Raw genomic sequence first — 13,643 nt, 5'->3', positions numbered from 1 at the left:
GCAGGACAAGTCGCTGTCGAAGCCAGGTTGACGGAGGCACTAAGTGCATGTGCGTTATTTCCATGTTCAGAAAAGGCAAAACAAAAGAAGTAAAGAGAATATGAATCCGTTCCCGTAGTCCATACCACCCTGCGAGTGGGCGGTATGGACTATCTATTCTCCAATCAAAACTTGAGGTACCACATTTGTTTAATGACACCATGTTTGCTAATCAGCTACTCGCTTTGCAAAGTAGCATGATGTGAAATGCTACATATACTTTCCAATATTTCCCCCTTTGTTGAAGTCAGTTTTGAAATACTCCACACCACATTGTGACTATGTGCACCTCATCCAGTCTCGTCATAAGCAGAAGGGTGCTTTCTTCCTATTGGTCAATGCCGTAGAACCAATCGAAGGACGACATAGGACATGTCACACTCAGCGGCAAGACGAACAAAAATTCTGACATGCTAGACTTTCGTTTTTGTGGTAGCGAAGCGTCAAAGACTATGAGACGCTACGTTTGTCCGCGACACGACAGTCGACTCAAAATTGAGTGACATTTGTGTCGTGTGATGTCAGCATTAGTCAGGTGTGAGAATAAAAGAGCGCAAGAGTGTGTAAAAAGCATCCCCTGCCCCCACCCCCATAAGGACCCTGGACAGTTTGTTTGAAGTGCATGAGGAATCACTAAATTTATGTCCTGCAAAAACATGGACAGATTCAACACTTAATAGTGTTACATACGCGTATGCCATCTTGGAGAAGCAACTGTTGTCATGGACGGTGGGGTGGGCATGCAGAAGGGGATGAACATTACTGCACATTAATGTTGTACAGTGTGTGTGAGTGAGACAGCCATGAAATTTGGGGATTTTGAGCGATAAGTAAGACAAAAACAGTCGTTCCCCAGTAGTGCTGACAAAACATTGCAGTTTCCCATGACTTAAGCGACAAACTATGACAGTCCTGGAGAATGAAGCTGTGACGGGTGACGGATGGCTGCATGATAGCACTGCAAATCGACAAACTCAATTCAGCAAGAATGTGGGATGCAGTGCCATGTAAACAAACTTAACAACAAAACCTCTTCTATCTTACCTTATCTTAGAAGGTGAGTCAGCTTTTACCTTACGTCTTGAACTCAGTGTGTCAAGAAAATCAAATAAAACTGCCGGAGTTTTGCACACCTACTTTTTATTGAAACTTTTTTGGAATGTTGTTGTTGTTCCACTTGAATGGGTCCTTTCACTCGGTAGAAAGAAGCTTTTGTATTTATTTATTTATCTAGTCTTTTTTATTTATTTAAAAAAAGACTTCTTATTTGAATCTTGATGACTGATGTAGTGATTTTTAGTCCATCTGTTTGTGTAGTTTGCCATGCGTGAGCGCTGACATGTAGATGTTTGCCGACTGGCTAGCTCCCACTGACTAGTTATTGGCTTTATGCTAGTCACTCAAGGGGTAGACTGCTATGTGTGTGATGCAATTGACCCTCTTCTTTTTAATGTCGTTTATTTGATAGAGACTATCACCATCAGGAAGGAAATGGGCCAAGAAGACACTTAAACGAAGAAAAAGAATAAGCGAATAGAGGAATCACATTATTAGCACGGGGCAAGCATGTAACCGTGCATGCACAGGTGGCAGTGTCCTTGGACAAATCTCAGCAGAGCACTGCAATAACATGAAGCGATGAGAGCCGCACAGATCATCATCCTCTCACTTCATCGGGAGACTCCGTGAATTTGCGTACACATTCCATGCCACAAATGTCCGTGCATCCTCCGTGGCGCTCCGTCTCATTCTACCTCATTCAGTTAGACCTCTGCTTCTATCTAATTGAGGCACCAGCGAATACAATTATTGTGAGAATCATCTCTGCCTGATGTGAGGACGGATTAACGGGATCAAGGAGATCATCTGTTGACCCCTTGGCCCTGGCACAGCATGAGGCTGGGAAGGCAATTTGAAGCAGAGAGAAGAAGCGATTGAGGGATGGGAGGGAGGGATGAGGCGCTTTAATGAGTGAGCTGACCAACATCTGACCACCGAGAGACTCGCCTGGGGGGATTACTTAGAGTGAGACTTGCCTCGACAATCTCACCTAGCCACTCACATCATCCGTAGCCCACATGCTGACTTCTATCTCTGTAAATGTCAATGTCTCTAAAAAGACAGAGCTTGTTAATCATTAGTTTGGCAACCATACGGTGTATTGTAATACCATAAGTTAAGTTTTCACGGGACAATGGATGTTTTTGTTAAATTTGTTGTTGGTTGTTGTTTTTTCTCCTTTGCACTGCACTTTGAATGTTTACTTTGATAAGCAAATTGTAAGCATGGTTAATCAAAACTTATTTAAACTTTGGAACTTCAAATACATTGCAAAAATAACCTGTTTAAATATTATAATTTTATATTTGTTGTGAGGGGATTCAGACTCACAGTGAGTCACAACAGTGTGAAACTATTTGCCAGTGCGGTGAAATAAGGACACCTAGTATGATTTCTTGAAATAAGAAAACATTCTTGCTCTTTTCATTTCAATTCAAAGTAGTTTTTGTAGTAGCAGTACTTGTATGATATGCCCATAGCACCCAAAAAGGTTGCTGTTGTAGCATGTGTGTGTCAACCGAAGTGTTTTTCTAGTCATCTGGAGACTTCAGGAGATCCACATATTCAAGGTATCTCGCAACCCTTCTCTCCATCATCCAAACAAATGTTAGTCACGACGAGGGTCATACAGGACATGGCAGAATTGCACAGAAGTAGAACTGCTCAAGCTCTGGGTAAATGCCTTCTGGATGATGTTTGTGAAGTAGAAAGCCTTTTTTCGACTATATGGGAAGCTTTCAAGGTATAATGACTTAATGCAGCTTGAAATGGGACTGTTGACGATGTGCAATTAAGTTCGGACCGGTTGCAGCAGAGCTTTTACTTTGATGACTTTTAAGGCCAAGACGAATGTTTTAGTGAACCCGAATAGACCTGTGCATCATGTGGCTTGCATGAACTCCACATTATTTGGAAATTTCTGTGGGTGTAGTCAAACAATTCTTTATCTTTGAGAGCGACAAGTACCTCTCGTAATACTTTATGTAGAAAAACATTTTTGAGAAAAAATATTTTTTTTAAATTGCCAAAAGGCATTCTGAGTGCTTTCAGTTTGTATGCTCGAGTAAGGACTCGAGAGCTTTCTTAGTTACTCTGGTTTTAAGGTTATTCAAATTGAAGAGCATGCTAGTTTGGGATTTATTTTAGTTCATGCTGTGCTTGGAATACGTATTTCACCACTTATTTTAAAAAAGGAAGTGAACTTCCAAATATTCTTTATCTTAATATGTTCTATCCACAAGTTTAAACACAGCATTCTCATTCATATTGTGTTTGTGGAAGATGAGTTGGGAAGTAAAATCCACCCATTTTTGTCCATCTCAGGGGGGCGGCCATTTTGCCACTTGCTGTTGATTGAAAATGATTTTCATGGGTCAACTTCAGAAAACAGGTCGACCTTGATTGGGCCTTACCTGAACCCTAAGCGACTGCGATGCCATTTTCACTTGACCGCAAGTGGCAAAATGGCCGCCCCCTGAGAAGGATAAAAAGCATGGAAAAAACATATTCCACAAAGTAAATGCGCCTCGCATAATCAGAAGTACAAAAGTACAACATTTCACAGTGTTTACAAACATCACAGTGAGAGACATTTAAAAGTGAATTAAGGAACAAAAAGCAGCTCACTCAAATTAGGAAAAAAATTGTAAAGTGCGAGAACAAAATCTTGGAAAATATTACTGAAAGACCTGAATCATCCTGGGTCTAAGAGCATGTAGCAATTTTTCTGGTGTCAATAAACACTGGCATGAAAGCCTTTGACTTTGCATGCACAACAAAGTTCATTTTGAGTTTCTTGTTTGATTTTGATTGTGTTATGGGGATTTGCTCGTCCTAAGGATAGGACTGGGACTAGTTTTGGGCGTTTCGAATACATTTCTTTACGGCACAGCTTTTACCCTGTGTAGACAGAGCGATTTATTTATTTTTTATCTCCTGTCCCTCACAATGGAGATGTCCCTACTTGGAATTTTGGCTCAGCCCCTCCTGCTTTAACTGGTGTTCTCCGGCTTCCTCCCACATTCCAAAATCATGACTGTCGGTATCGTTGGAAACTGTAAATTGGATCGCAGGTGTTAATGTGAAGGATGTTTGTTTATATGTGCCCTATGATTGGCAGGTGAGCAGTCCAGGGTGGCCCCGCATCTCGCCCAAAGTCAGTTGGGGCAGGCTGAATGAGGATAAGCAGCATTGAAGAGGGATGGGTGAATCTGGTATGATACCGATGCATTATCATAAATCAATGTCATTTGTATATGAAATTGACTGCCTAATTATGTCAAGGATTCATTCAAAACTGAGCTTGCCGACTGCCAGTATGAATTCCATTTACAGATCTGTGTGTAGCCCAGGCCACTGACAGACCGTAAAAGTCGCCTTATGGATGCTCTGCCTAAGTAAATACCTACACTATACAATACAATAAATGTCTCCGCGGTATTACCCATGCCGCACACGACTGTGGTATAATTACTGGATGCATCAAGCCGCATTTGGCTGAAATGTATGAAAATACTCTTCAACTTCAAGAGCTGCATTGCAACCTCTAATTATCAATAATTTTCACCGCTGAGACATTCATGTCACACGAGATTAAAATAAATGTTTAATGTTTTTCCAATTGAGCAATATCTCCCCTTCCACTTTTTGTGGCAATATGGACAAATGAAAGATTTTTTTTCATCCTGGCAATCTTGTCGAGATTTTCAAAGAACCACTGCTACTTCCAGTCCTCGCCAACCAGACTGACCCCCGCCCAAAACCTACAAATGAACCTCCCCGATTTTAGGCTTTAAAGATGATAACTCCATTCTTTCCTTTAGTGAACGGACGATCCAAGCGCTCTTGTGCAAGCCTTAAAATCATCATCTCATTTTAACTAATGGCATGTCTGTAAACGCATTAATGAGTACATCTTGTTGACTCCAGCTTCATGTGTTGCTATGCCACCTTGATGTAAATTGGGTTATTTAAAAAAAATTGTAACCATAGGAAAAAAAAACAAGAGCAAGTTACAAAGAAATGTAAGTACGCTACCAGGTTGCGCAATTCATATTTTGAACAGAACAGGAAGGGAAATATTATTCCTCCAAAGTTGCACTGTAATGGTGTCACGTTGTGCCCGAGGCGATGAAAGATCGCCTCGTGCACAACAAAATAACGAGGTGGATCCCAGGTAAAGCAGACACGAAAAGATCTTGTGTGAACACAAAAAGTTTTAATAACGAACAGAAAGAGCCCGACAGGGAAAACGGTAACAAAAAGCGCTGGTCAAATAAGGACCAGGAAATAAGGAAAACAACCGAAAACGCTTGCTAAAAAACAAAGTGCGAGGAAGTATTGAATAGGTAATCTAGAGAATTACAATTTAGAGGCAACGCGAATAACAAGAGTGATGGCCGTAGGGCAAAAAGGCAACGAGTAGTAATCAATCGAGGAAATAGCGCGAGAGAACAATGGCACGGTAAGGAATTCTCCGGCAGTGAGAGGACTGCCGGAGCCTCTTAATAAAGGAGGATAATCAGCCCGAAATTACGGACAGGTGTGCAGATGGTGGAGGGAAAAAAACCGCCACCTGCTGGCGGGCACGTGACGTGACAGTACCCCCCCCCTCAATGGACGCCTCCCGGCGGACTACCCGGCTTGGATGGATGAGCAGTGTGGAAGTCGCGCAAAAGGGACGGATCAAGGATCCAGGAACGGGGCACCCATTGCCGCTCCTCCGGCCCGTAGCCCTCCCAGTCGACCAGGTACTGGAAACCCCTGCCCCTGCGCCGAGATTCCAAGATGGCACGTACCGCGTACAGCGGGCCACCATCGACCACCCGCGGAGGTGGCGGCGGAGCGGGAGGAGGCGCCAAGGTGCTGGAAGACACAGGCTTGAGCAGGGAGACGTGGAACACGGGGTGAACCTTCATGGAGGCCGGTAGCCGGAGCCTGACTGCGACGGGACTGATGACGGCCTTGACCTCGAATGGTCCAGTGAATCGGGGTCCCAGTTTTGCAGACGTTCCGGCCAGGCGAAGATCCCTTGTTGCCAGCCACACCTTCTGTCCCACCACATATGAGGGCGCCGGGCGCCGCCGACGATCTGCGATCTGCCGGTTCCGGGTCGCAGTGCGGGACAACACAGCCCGGGCCTCCTTCCACATGCGATGGGCCCGCTTAAGGTGGTGCTGTACAGAAGGGACCTCCACCTGCCCCTCCTGGGATGGAAACAACGGTGGCTGGTACCCGTAAGCCGTCATGAATGGTGATCTGCCTGTGGCGGAAGAGACGAGGGTGTTGTGGGCATATTCCACCCAGGGTAAGTGGTCGACCCAGGATGCGGGACGGTGGAGGCACACACAGCGGAGGGCCGCCCCCAGATCCTGATTGGCGCGCTCAGCCTGTCCATTGGACTGGGGGTGGTATCCCGAGGTCAGGCTGGCCGTAGCTCAGAGGGACCGGCAGAACCGCTTCCAGACGCGAGACACAAACTGGGGCCCCCGATCCGACACAATGTCCGCCGGAATGCCGTGGAGACGGAAGACGTGTCTGACGAGGAGGTTGGCGGTCTCCAGCGCCGACGGCAACCTGGACAAAGGCACAAAATGAGCAGCCTTGGAGAAGTGGTCCACGATCGTAAGCACGACAGTTCGACCCCGGGAAGGCGGGAGGCCCGTGATGAAGTCCAGGGCGATGTGGGACCACGGGCGAGGAGGAATGGGCAACGGCTGGAGCAGTCCCGCCGGAGGTTGATGGGACGACTTGCCGCAGGCGCAGGAGGTGCAGGCCTTGATGAACTCCGTCACGTCACTACGGAGCTCCGGCCACCAGAAACGCTGGGCGACGAGTTGCACCGTCCGGTTCACCCCGGGGTGGCACGCCACCTTGGACCCATGTCCCCACTGCAGAACCTCAGATCGGAGGGGAGGAGGTACGAACAGCCTCCCCGCTGGGCACCCCGCCGGCACCTGAACCCCCTCCAGGGCTGCCTGGATCCGCTGCTCAATCTCCCATTGGACGGCCCCCACGATGCACTGGGTCGGGAGGATGGTCTCCGGGGATCGGTCCCTCCCCGCAGGTTCGTGGAGATGGGAAAGGGCGTCGGGCTTAGTGTTCTTGGACCCAGGAGAGTAGTTAAGGACGAAGTCGAACCTGGTGAGGAAGAGGGCCCACCAGGCCTGACGGGCGTTTAGTCTTTTGGCGGAGCGGAGATAAGCGAAGTTCTTGTGATCCGTGTAAACGGTAAAAGGTTCCTTTGCCCCCTCGAGCCAGTGCCGCCACTCCTGCAAGGCGGTCACAACTGCCAACAGTTCACGGTTGCCCATGTCGTAGTTGGATTCGGCGGCACTGAGTCGACGGGAGAAGAAGGCGCAGGGGTGCAGCTTCTGGTCGACCGGAGAGCGTTGGGACAGCACCGCACCCACCCCTGAATCCGAGGCGTCCACTTCCACGATAAACGGAAGATCAGGGTCAGGATGTTGTAGTACGGGGGGACTAGTAAACGCCGCCTTCAGGTTCGCGAACGCCGCATCCGCGGTCGGGTCCCACTTAAATGGGATTTTAATGGACGTAAGGCGGGTTAAGGGGAGCGCCTTCTGACTGTAACCGCGGATGAAGCGTCGGTAGAAGTTGGCAAACCCCAAAAAGCGCTGCAGTTCCTTGCGATTTGTAGGAACCGGCCAGTTAGTGACTGCACGCGTCTTAATGGGGTCCGCTCTTAACCTGCCCTGTTCGATAATGAACCCCAGGAAGGAGATGACGGGGACATGGAATTCACACTTTTCTGCCTTGACGAAGAGCCGGTTCTCCAGTAGACGTTGTAGCACCAGCCTAACGTGTTGCTGGTGCTCGTGTAATGACCGGGAAAAAATCAAAATGTCGTCAAGATAAACGAAACAAAAAATGTTAATCATGTCCCTTAAAACGTCGTTGTTAAGGTTCTGGAACACGGCAGGAGCGTTTGTCAGCCCAAAAGGCATAACCAAGTATTCGAAATGACCCAGAGGGGTCTTAAAAGCTGTTTTCCACTCGTCACCCTCCCGGATGCGAACCAAGTGGTAAGCGCTGCGTGAGTCTAATTTTGAGAAAATGGTAGCTGATTGTAATGGGGCGAAGGCGGAGTCCAACAAGGGTAGCGGGTATCTATTTTTAATTGTAATTTCATTTAATCCACGATAGTCTACGCAGGGTCGCAGGGTCTTGTCCTTCTTCCCGACGAAGAAAAAACCCGCCCCCAACGGTGAACGCGATGGTCTAATGAGACCTGCAGCGAGCGAGCTGTTGATGTACTCCGTCAACGCCTCGCGCTCGGGTTGGGACACCTGATACAGCCGCGAGGTCGGCAACGGAGCGCCCGCCTGCAGGTCTATAGCGCAATCGTAGGGGCGGTGTGGGGGCAAGGAGCGTGCACGATCCTCGCTGAACACCTTAAGATCCCGATAGCAATCCGGCATTCCGTCAAGGCAGATCTCCTCGGGTGTGACACGTTCGTGCTTCCCGACGGCCGATTGTAGACAGTGCTGATAACAATACTGGCCCCAGCTATCTATTGCCGGGCGTGCCCAGGAAATCACGGGGTTATGTGTCTTCAGCCAGGTTAATCCGAGGATGATCGGAGCGTTGCGGGACCGCATTACGTAAAACCGGCGATGCTCGATATGATTGCCGGAGAGTAGAAGTTTTAGCGGTTCCGTTCTATGCGTTACTACCGCCAGGAGACGCCCATCAAGATCACGAACCCGCTTCTTATCTATCAATTCCTCCAAAAAACAACCCAGCTCGGACGCGAGATTGGTGTCCATTAAACAGTCATCCGCTCCTGAGTCTACCAGGGCCCGAACCCGCCTTGACCGGGACCCACCAAATATCTCCCCCTCGAGCTCAAGTCTGTTGTGGTGTCCCGGTCGCGTGTCGACTCGTCTAGACTCGGGGGGTGACGCGCGGGGTCGTGACTCAGTTCTCGGGGTGGACATGGAATGACGACCCCGGATAGCTGGTTGCGGCGTGAGGAGATGGTTGAATGCTGTCTGTCGTCGCTCGATCGCTGAAACGACGCCTTCCCTTCTCCGCACCAACGTCCTTGCCTCCCAGCTGCATCTGTTCCTCCGTAGATGTACGCCGGAACTGGAACCGGTCACCTCCACGCTCCCGGCTTCGCTCCCTCAGTCGATTGTCCATGAGGAGGGAGAGGTCGATTAACTCCTCTAGGTCGGTGCTGTGGTCGCGGGTCGCCAGCTCGTCCTTGAGTTGAGGGTTTAGTCCGCGGCGAAACAGACCACACAACGCCCGATCACCGTATCCACTCTGGGCGGCCAGGATCCGGAACTCGATGGAGTAATCTGCTACCGATCGCTCTCCCTGGTGGAGGGCGAGTAGCCGCCCCTCTGCCTCTCTGCCCCGCACGGGATGGTGGAACACCCGGCGGAACGCTGCCACAAAGTCGGGGAACGAAGTACGGAGATTCGGCTTCGCGTCACTGGTTGCTATCGCCCATGACGCCGCCGGACCTGTCAACAGACTCATAACATAAGCCACTCTCGCGGCGTCATTAGCGAAGGCAGATGGTTGTTGGTCGAAAATGAGGGAGCATTGGTGGAGGAAGTGTCCACACTGCCTGTGCTCACCCCCGTAGCGAGGGGTGTGTGGAAGCGATGGCTCCCTCGTCATAGTAGGATATGAGGGCGCTTCAGGACTGACTGAACGAACCCCGGGGGGAGATGGTCCTTGCTCCTCCACCCGGACCAACCGAGGTTCTAATTCATCGAACCGAGGAAATAGCACGAGAGAACAATGGCACGGTAAGGAATTCTCCGGCAGTGAGAGGACTGCCGGAGCCTCTTAATAAAGGAGGATAATCAGCCCGAAATTACGGACAGGTGTGCAGATGGCGGAGGGAAAAAACCCGCCACCTGCTGGCGGGCACGTGACGTGACAAATGGTAATAGAAAACCTCAAGTATCAAAGGATGAAGTCTGTGTGTGTGTGTGTGTGTGTGTGTGTGTGTGTGTGTGTGTGTGTGTGTGTGTGTGTGTGTGTGTGTGTGTGTGTGTGTGAATGTGTGTGTGTGTGTGCGTGTATGTGTGTGTGTGTGTGTATGTTTGTGTGGTGGTGGGGGGGGCTGTTTTCTCAGACTTTGGGCAGTCTGGGATATCAGTCCTTCCACCAGAGGACGCTGTCCATGTCGTCCCCATCCACCGCCAAGCGAGTTTGCTTCATCTCCGCCGCCGTCTTCATGGTGTTCTGCATCCCGCCGATGCTGCTGGGGGCCGTGGGGGCATCCACGGGTGAGAGCGCCTTGAAAAATTCGGATGCATAGACGGGCCGTGGCGACGAGACACATATCAGTTCTACTGTTTGTCTGTATAAATTTGGGAAGGTCTGGATCGCAAACGAGTTTGCCTTTTTGCAGGAGGCTTCAAAGCAATGCATTTTACATGAACACGTCCGGTCGGGATTGTTAGTAGGGCTTGGTTGGGACCTCCAGACACAATTTTTTTCCCCTTTTGCAAAAAATAAAGAATAAAAAATCCCAAAGAAATAATAAAAACTATAGATGTATGGATAGCACAGATGCCTCTGAACATTTTGAGTGTTTGAAAAAAAAGAAGAATGTTTTTATAACACAAAATACATCATTACAAAAATTGGAAAATGCGTAACTTAAGGCCTTTTTAATTTGGAGAACACAAGGGTTAAAAATTGAATGAATCTCCAAGGCGCGCCTTATACTCTATCGCTGTTGTCACCAAGCTGCTGGATGATTTTGTCTTTGTCAGCCTGGCAGGCATTTTGAGTGTTTGAAAAAAAAAGAAGAATGTTTTTATAACACAAAATACATCATTACAAAAATTGTAAAATGCGTAACTTAAGGCCTTTTTAATTTGGAGCACACAAGGGTTAGTGACTATGTAAACAGGGCTGTGGATGGTTTTTTTTGTCTCCATATGTGGCCTGTCACTGACTGGTGACCAGTTTAGGGTGTAGTCCGCCTTTCACCCGTAGTCAGCCGGGATAGGCTCTCCTGTTCAGGATAAACGCTGTTGAAACGGATGGATGGACCGTTGAAGTTGAAAGTGAGTTTTGTCTTCAGACTGGAACGCGACATCATACGGTTCTCCGTCCCCTTACGAACGTGACGAGGCGGCGCTGGTTCTTCCCCTGGTGCTGCAGACCCTGACGCCCTCGTACGTCTCCATCATGGGCATCGGCTGCGTCGCCGCCGCCGTCATGTCGTCGGCCGACTCCGCCCTGCTGTCTGCCGCCTCCATCTTCACCGCCAACCTCTACAACAGCATCCTAAGGCCGCAGGTGCGAAAGCCGCAAAAGTCAGCGTGAAAGGGCTTTGAGGCGGTGTTTTGAAACACTTCTGACACTCAATCGGTGTGAGTGTCAATTTTAATAGGATCGTTGGAGATAGGCAGTCAGAAATAACGACAAGACACTTCTGGCTACCAACAATAGGCACTTTATTGGTCCCACACAGAAATGATAACACAGTTCAAACAAGTTGTATGAAGCTAAAGAACTCTTACCGTATGCCATTAGGGTGGAGAGCCAACACCCTCAGCAGAGTGAGCTTCAATACGAGATGGGCGTCCGTACGCTACCCGCAGCAGACTCTGCTAAAGGAGCATCGCTCCCCTCCTTTTATCCTCTAAAGTGTGTGCATCGGGAGGGGTGAGTGGCCATTCTCACCTCCCCCTACGCCACACTGTTTGTTGTGTAACCAAGTGGCATTCCACGAGAACATCTTGCCTTGTTCCCTCTTTTGCAAACAAGTTTCGACAATTCAGGAACATAGCAAAGCAAACTATGAAGTCGCTTAGGCATGCAAGTTATGCAGCTAGTTCAAGAGTTTATCTCACTTGCAATCATTTAAAAGCATTCCAAAGCGAGTTCACGAGTTTATTTCTGAGAAGATATACATTGATTAAAGAAGACATCACAAAATATCTTAATATACCAGGCGGAATGAATGCTGATGGGAAAGGGTAATACTGATACTGGAAACTAAAATACTGGAGTGGAAACGGTGAATTTGTGGTCTGGCAGGCGTCGGAGCGTGAGCTGCAGTTGGCCATCCGGGCGACGGTGGTGGTGGTGGGCGTGGTCGGGACGGCGCTGACCCGCCTGAAGGCCAGCGTGATCCTCTTCTGGATCGCGGGGTCCGAGATTGCCTACAACGTGATTTTCCCGCAGCTGCTCTGTGCCGTCTTCTTTCCCGGCACCAACACGTACGGCGCCATCCTGGGCGCCGTGGCGGGCTTGGCCGTCCGCGTGTTGAGTGGTGAGCCCCTGCTGGGCCTGCCGCCCGTGTTGCGCTTCCCGGGCGGTATTTGGGACCACCGTGCTGGCGTCTACGTGCAGTACTTCCCCGTCAAAACCTTGGCCATGCTCTGCTCTCTGGCTTCCATCTTGTTCTTCTCCTTCCTGGCGTCCCGGATCTTCCGCCACCGCCTGCTTCCTGCTGCCTGGGACGTTTTGCACGTTTTCCAGAAGCCCACCCCCACCCAGGACCCCGCGTGCGTGGAGAACAACGTCGACGCCACCGGGCCCATGTTGACCACTGGCTGCTGAGTCAGCAGACACTCCAAATTAAATTGACTTTATTGCCAACACACGCATGCACACACACACACACACACACACACACACACACACACAAAATGTATGAGCTGATTCAATACATAACGGCAATAGTGGGAACTAAGCCTCTTTCGTTTTTTATGGTTGGATTTGGTTTGGTGCTTTGAGGGCATCACGATCGGGTGGTGTTTTGAAACACTTCTGATACCCAATTTGAATGAATATCAAGTTTTATAAAGGATCGTCGGAGATAGGCACTCAGAAATAACGACAAGACACTTGTGGCTACCAACAATAGGCACTTTATTGGTCCCACACAGAAATGATAACACAGTTCAAACAAGTTGTATGAAGCTAAAGAACTCTTACCGTATGCCATTAGGGTGGAGAGCCAACACCCTCAGCAGAGTGAGCTTCAATACGAGCTGGGCGTCCGTACGCTACCCGCAGCAGACTCTGCTAAAGGAGCATCGCTCCCCTCCTTTTATCCTCTAAAGTGTGTGCATCGGGAGAGGTGAGTGGCCATTCTCATCCCTCCCTACGCCACACTGTTTGTTGTGTAATCAAGTGGCATTGATCTCAATCAAAGTTTTGACAATTCAAACAAAGCAGACTATGAAGTCGTCAAGGCAGGCTAAATAGTTTATCTCTGAAGTCGTCAAAGCAGGCTCCAGAGTCCATCTCTGGAATTGCTTAGGCAAGCAAGTCACCAAGTCATGCAATCATCTCAAAGCAGTTTTTTCACTGAGAAGCAATACATTGATTAAAGAAAACATCACAAAATATCTTAATATACCAGGTGGTCTCCTTGAAAGTGACTTGGAGCGAACCACCCTCAAGGAATCAACTCGTGCAAATGACTCCCTCATCTGTCTTGGTCAGTTCTTTTCGCAAAGGGTGAAGGAAATATGCCCGGGAGTATTTGTCAAAGGAGAGGTGGCACCCAATTATTTTTTTGTGGCGCCACATAT

At 48.9% G+C, this 13,643-nt stretch overlaps 1 protein-coding gene across 1 annotated transcript; it reads left to right on the top strand.

Moving 5' to 3' along the window:
• Nucleotides 1-10,216: 10,216 nt before the first annotated feature.
• LOC127595457 (high affinity choline transporter 1-like) lies at nt 10,217-12,811 on the top strand. Its single transcript, XM_052056977.1, has 3 exons — nt 10,217-10,370; nt 11,177-11,394; nt 12,139-12,811. The coding sequence occupies exons 1-3, from the start codon at nt 10,265-10,267 to the stop codon at nt 12,661-12,663; spliced, it is 849 nt and encodes a 282-aa protein (XP_051912937.1). The 5' UTR covers nt 10,217-10,264; the 3' UTR covers nt 12,664-12,811.
• Nucleotides 12,812-13,643: the final 832 nt, after the last annotated feature.

This window comes from Hippocampus zosterae, chromosome 2 (assembly GCF_025434085.1).
Source record: "Hippocampus zosterae strain Florida chromosome 2, ASM2543408v3, whole genome shotgun sequence".
NCBI classification, from domain to species: Eukaryota; Metazoa; Chordata; class Actinopteri; order Syngnathiformes; family Syngnathidae; genus Hippocampus; species Hippocampus zosterae.
The sequence above is the reverse complement of the archived record's forward strand: the minus strand, read 5'-3'. Positions and strand labels throughout refer to the sequence as shown.

What these genes read in the sequence shown, in the direction of transcription:
- LOC127595457 (XM_052056977.1), top strand. Translation starts at nt 10,265, where the DNA reads ATGTCGTCCCCATCCACCGCCAAGCGAGTTTGCTTCATCTCCGCCGCC. An exon ending in GGCCGTGGGGGCATCCACGG is followed by an intron (nt 10,371 to 11,176) that starts GTGAGAGCGCCT and finishes TTTTGTCTTCAG; the next exon opens with ACTGGAACGCGACATCATAC. An exon ending in ACAGCATCCTAAGGCCGCAG is followed by an intron (nt 11,395 to 12,138) that starts GTGCGAAAGCCG and finishes GTGGTCTGGCAG; the next exon opens with GCGTCGGAGCGTGAGCTGCA.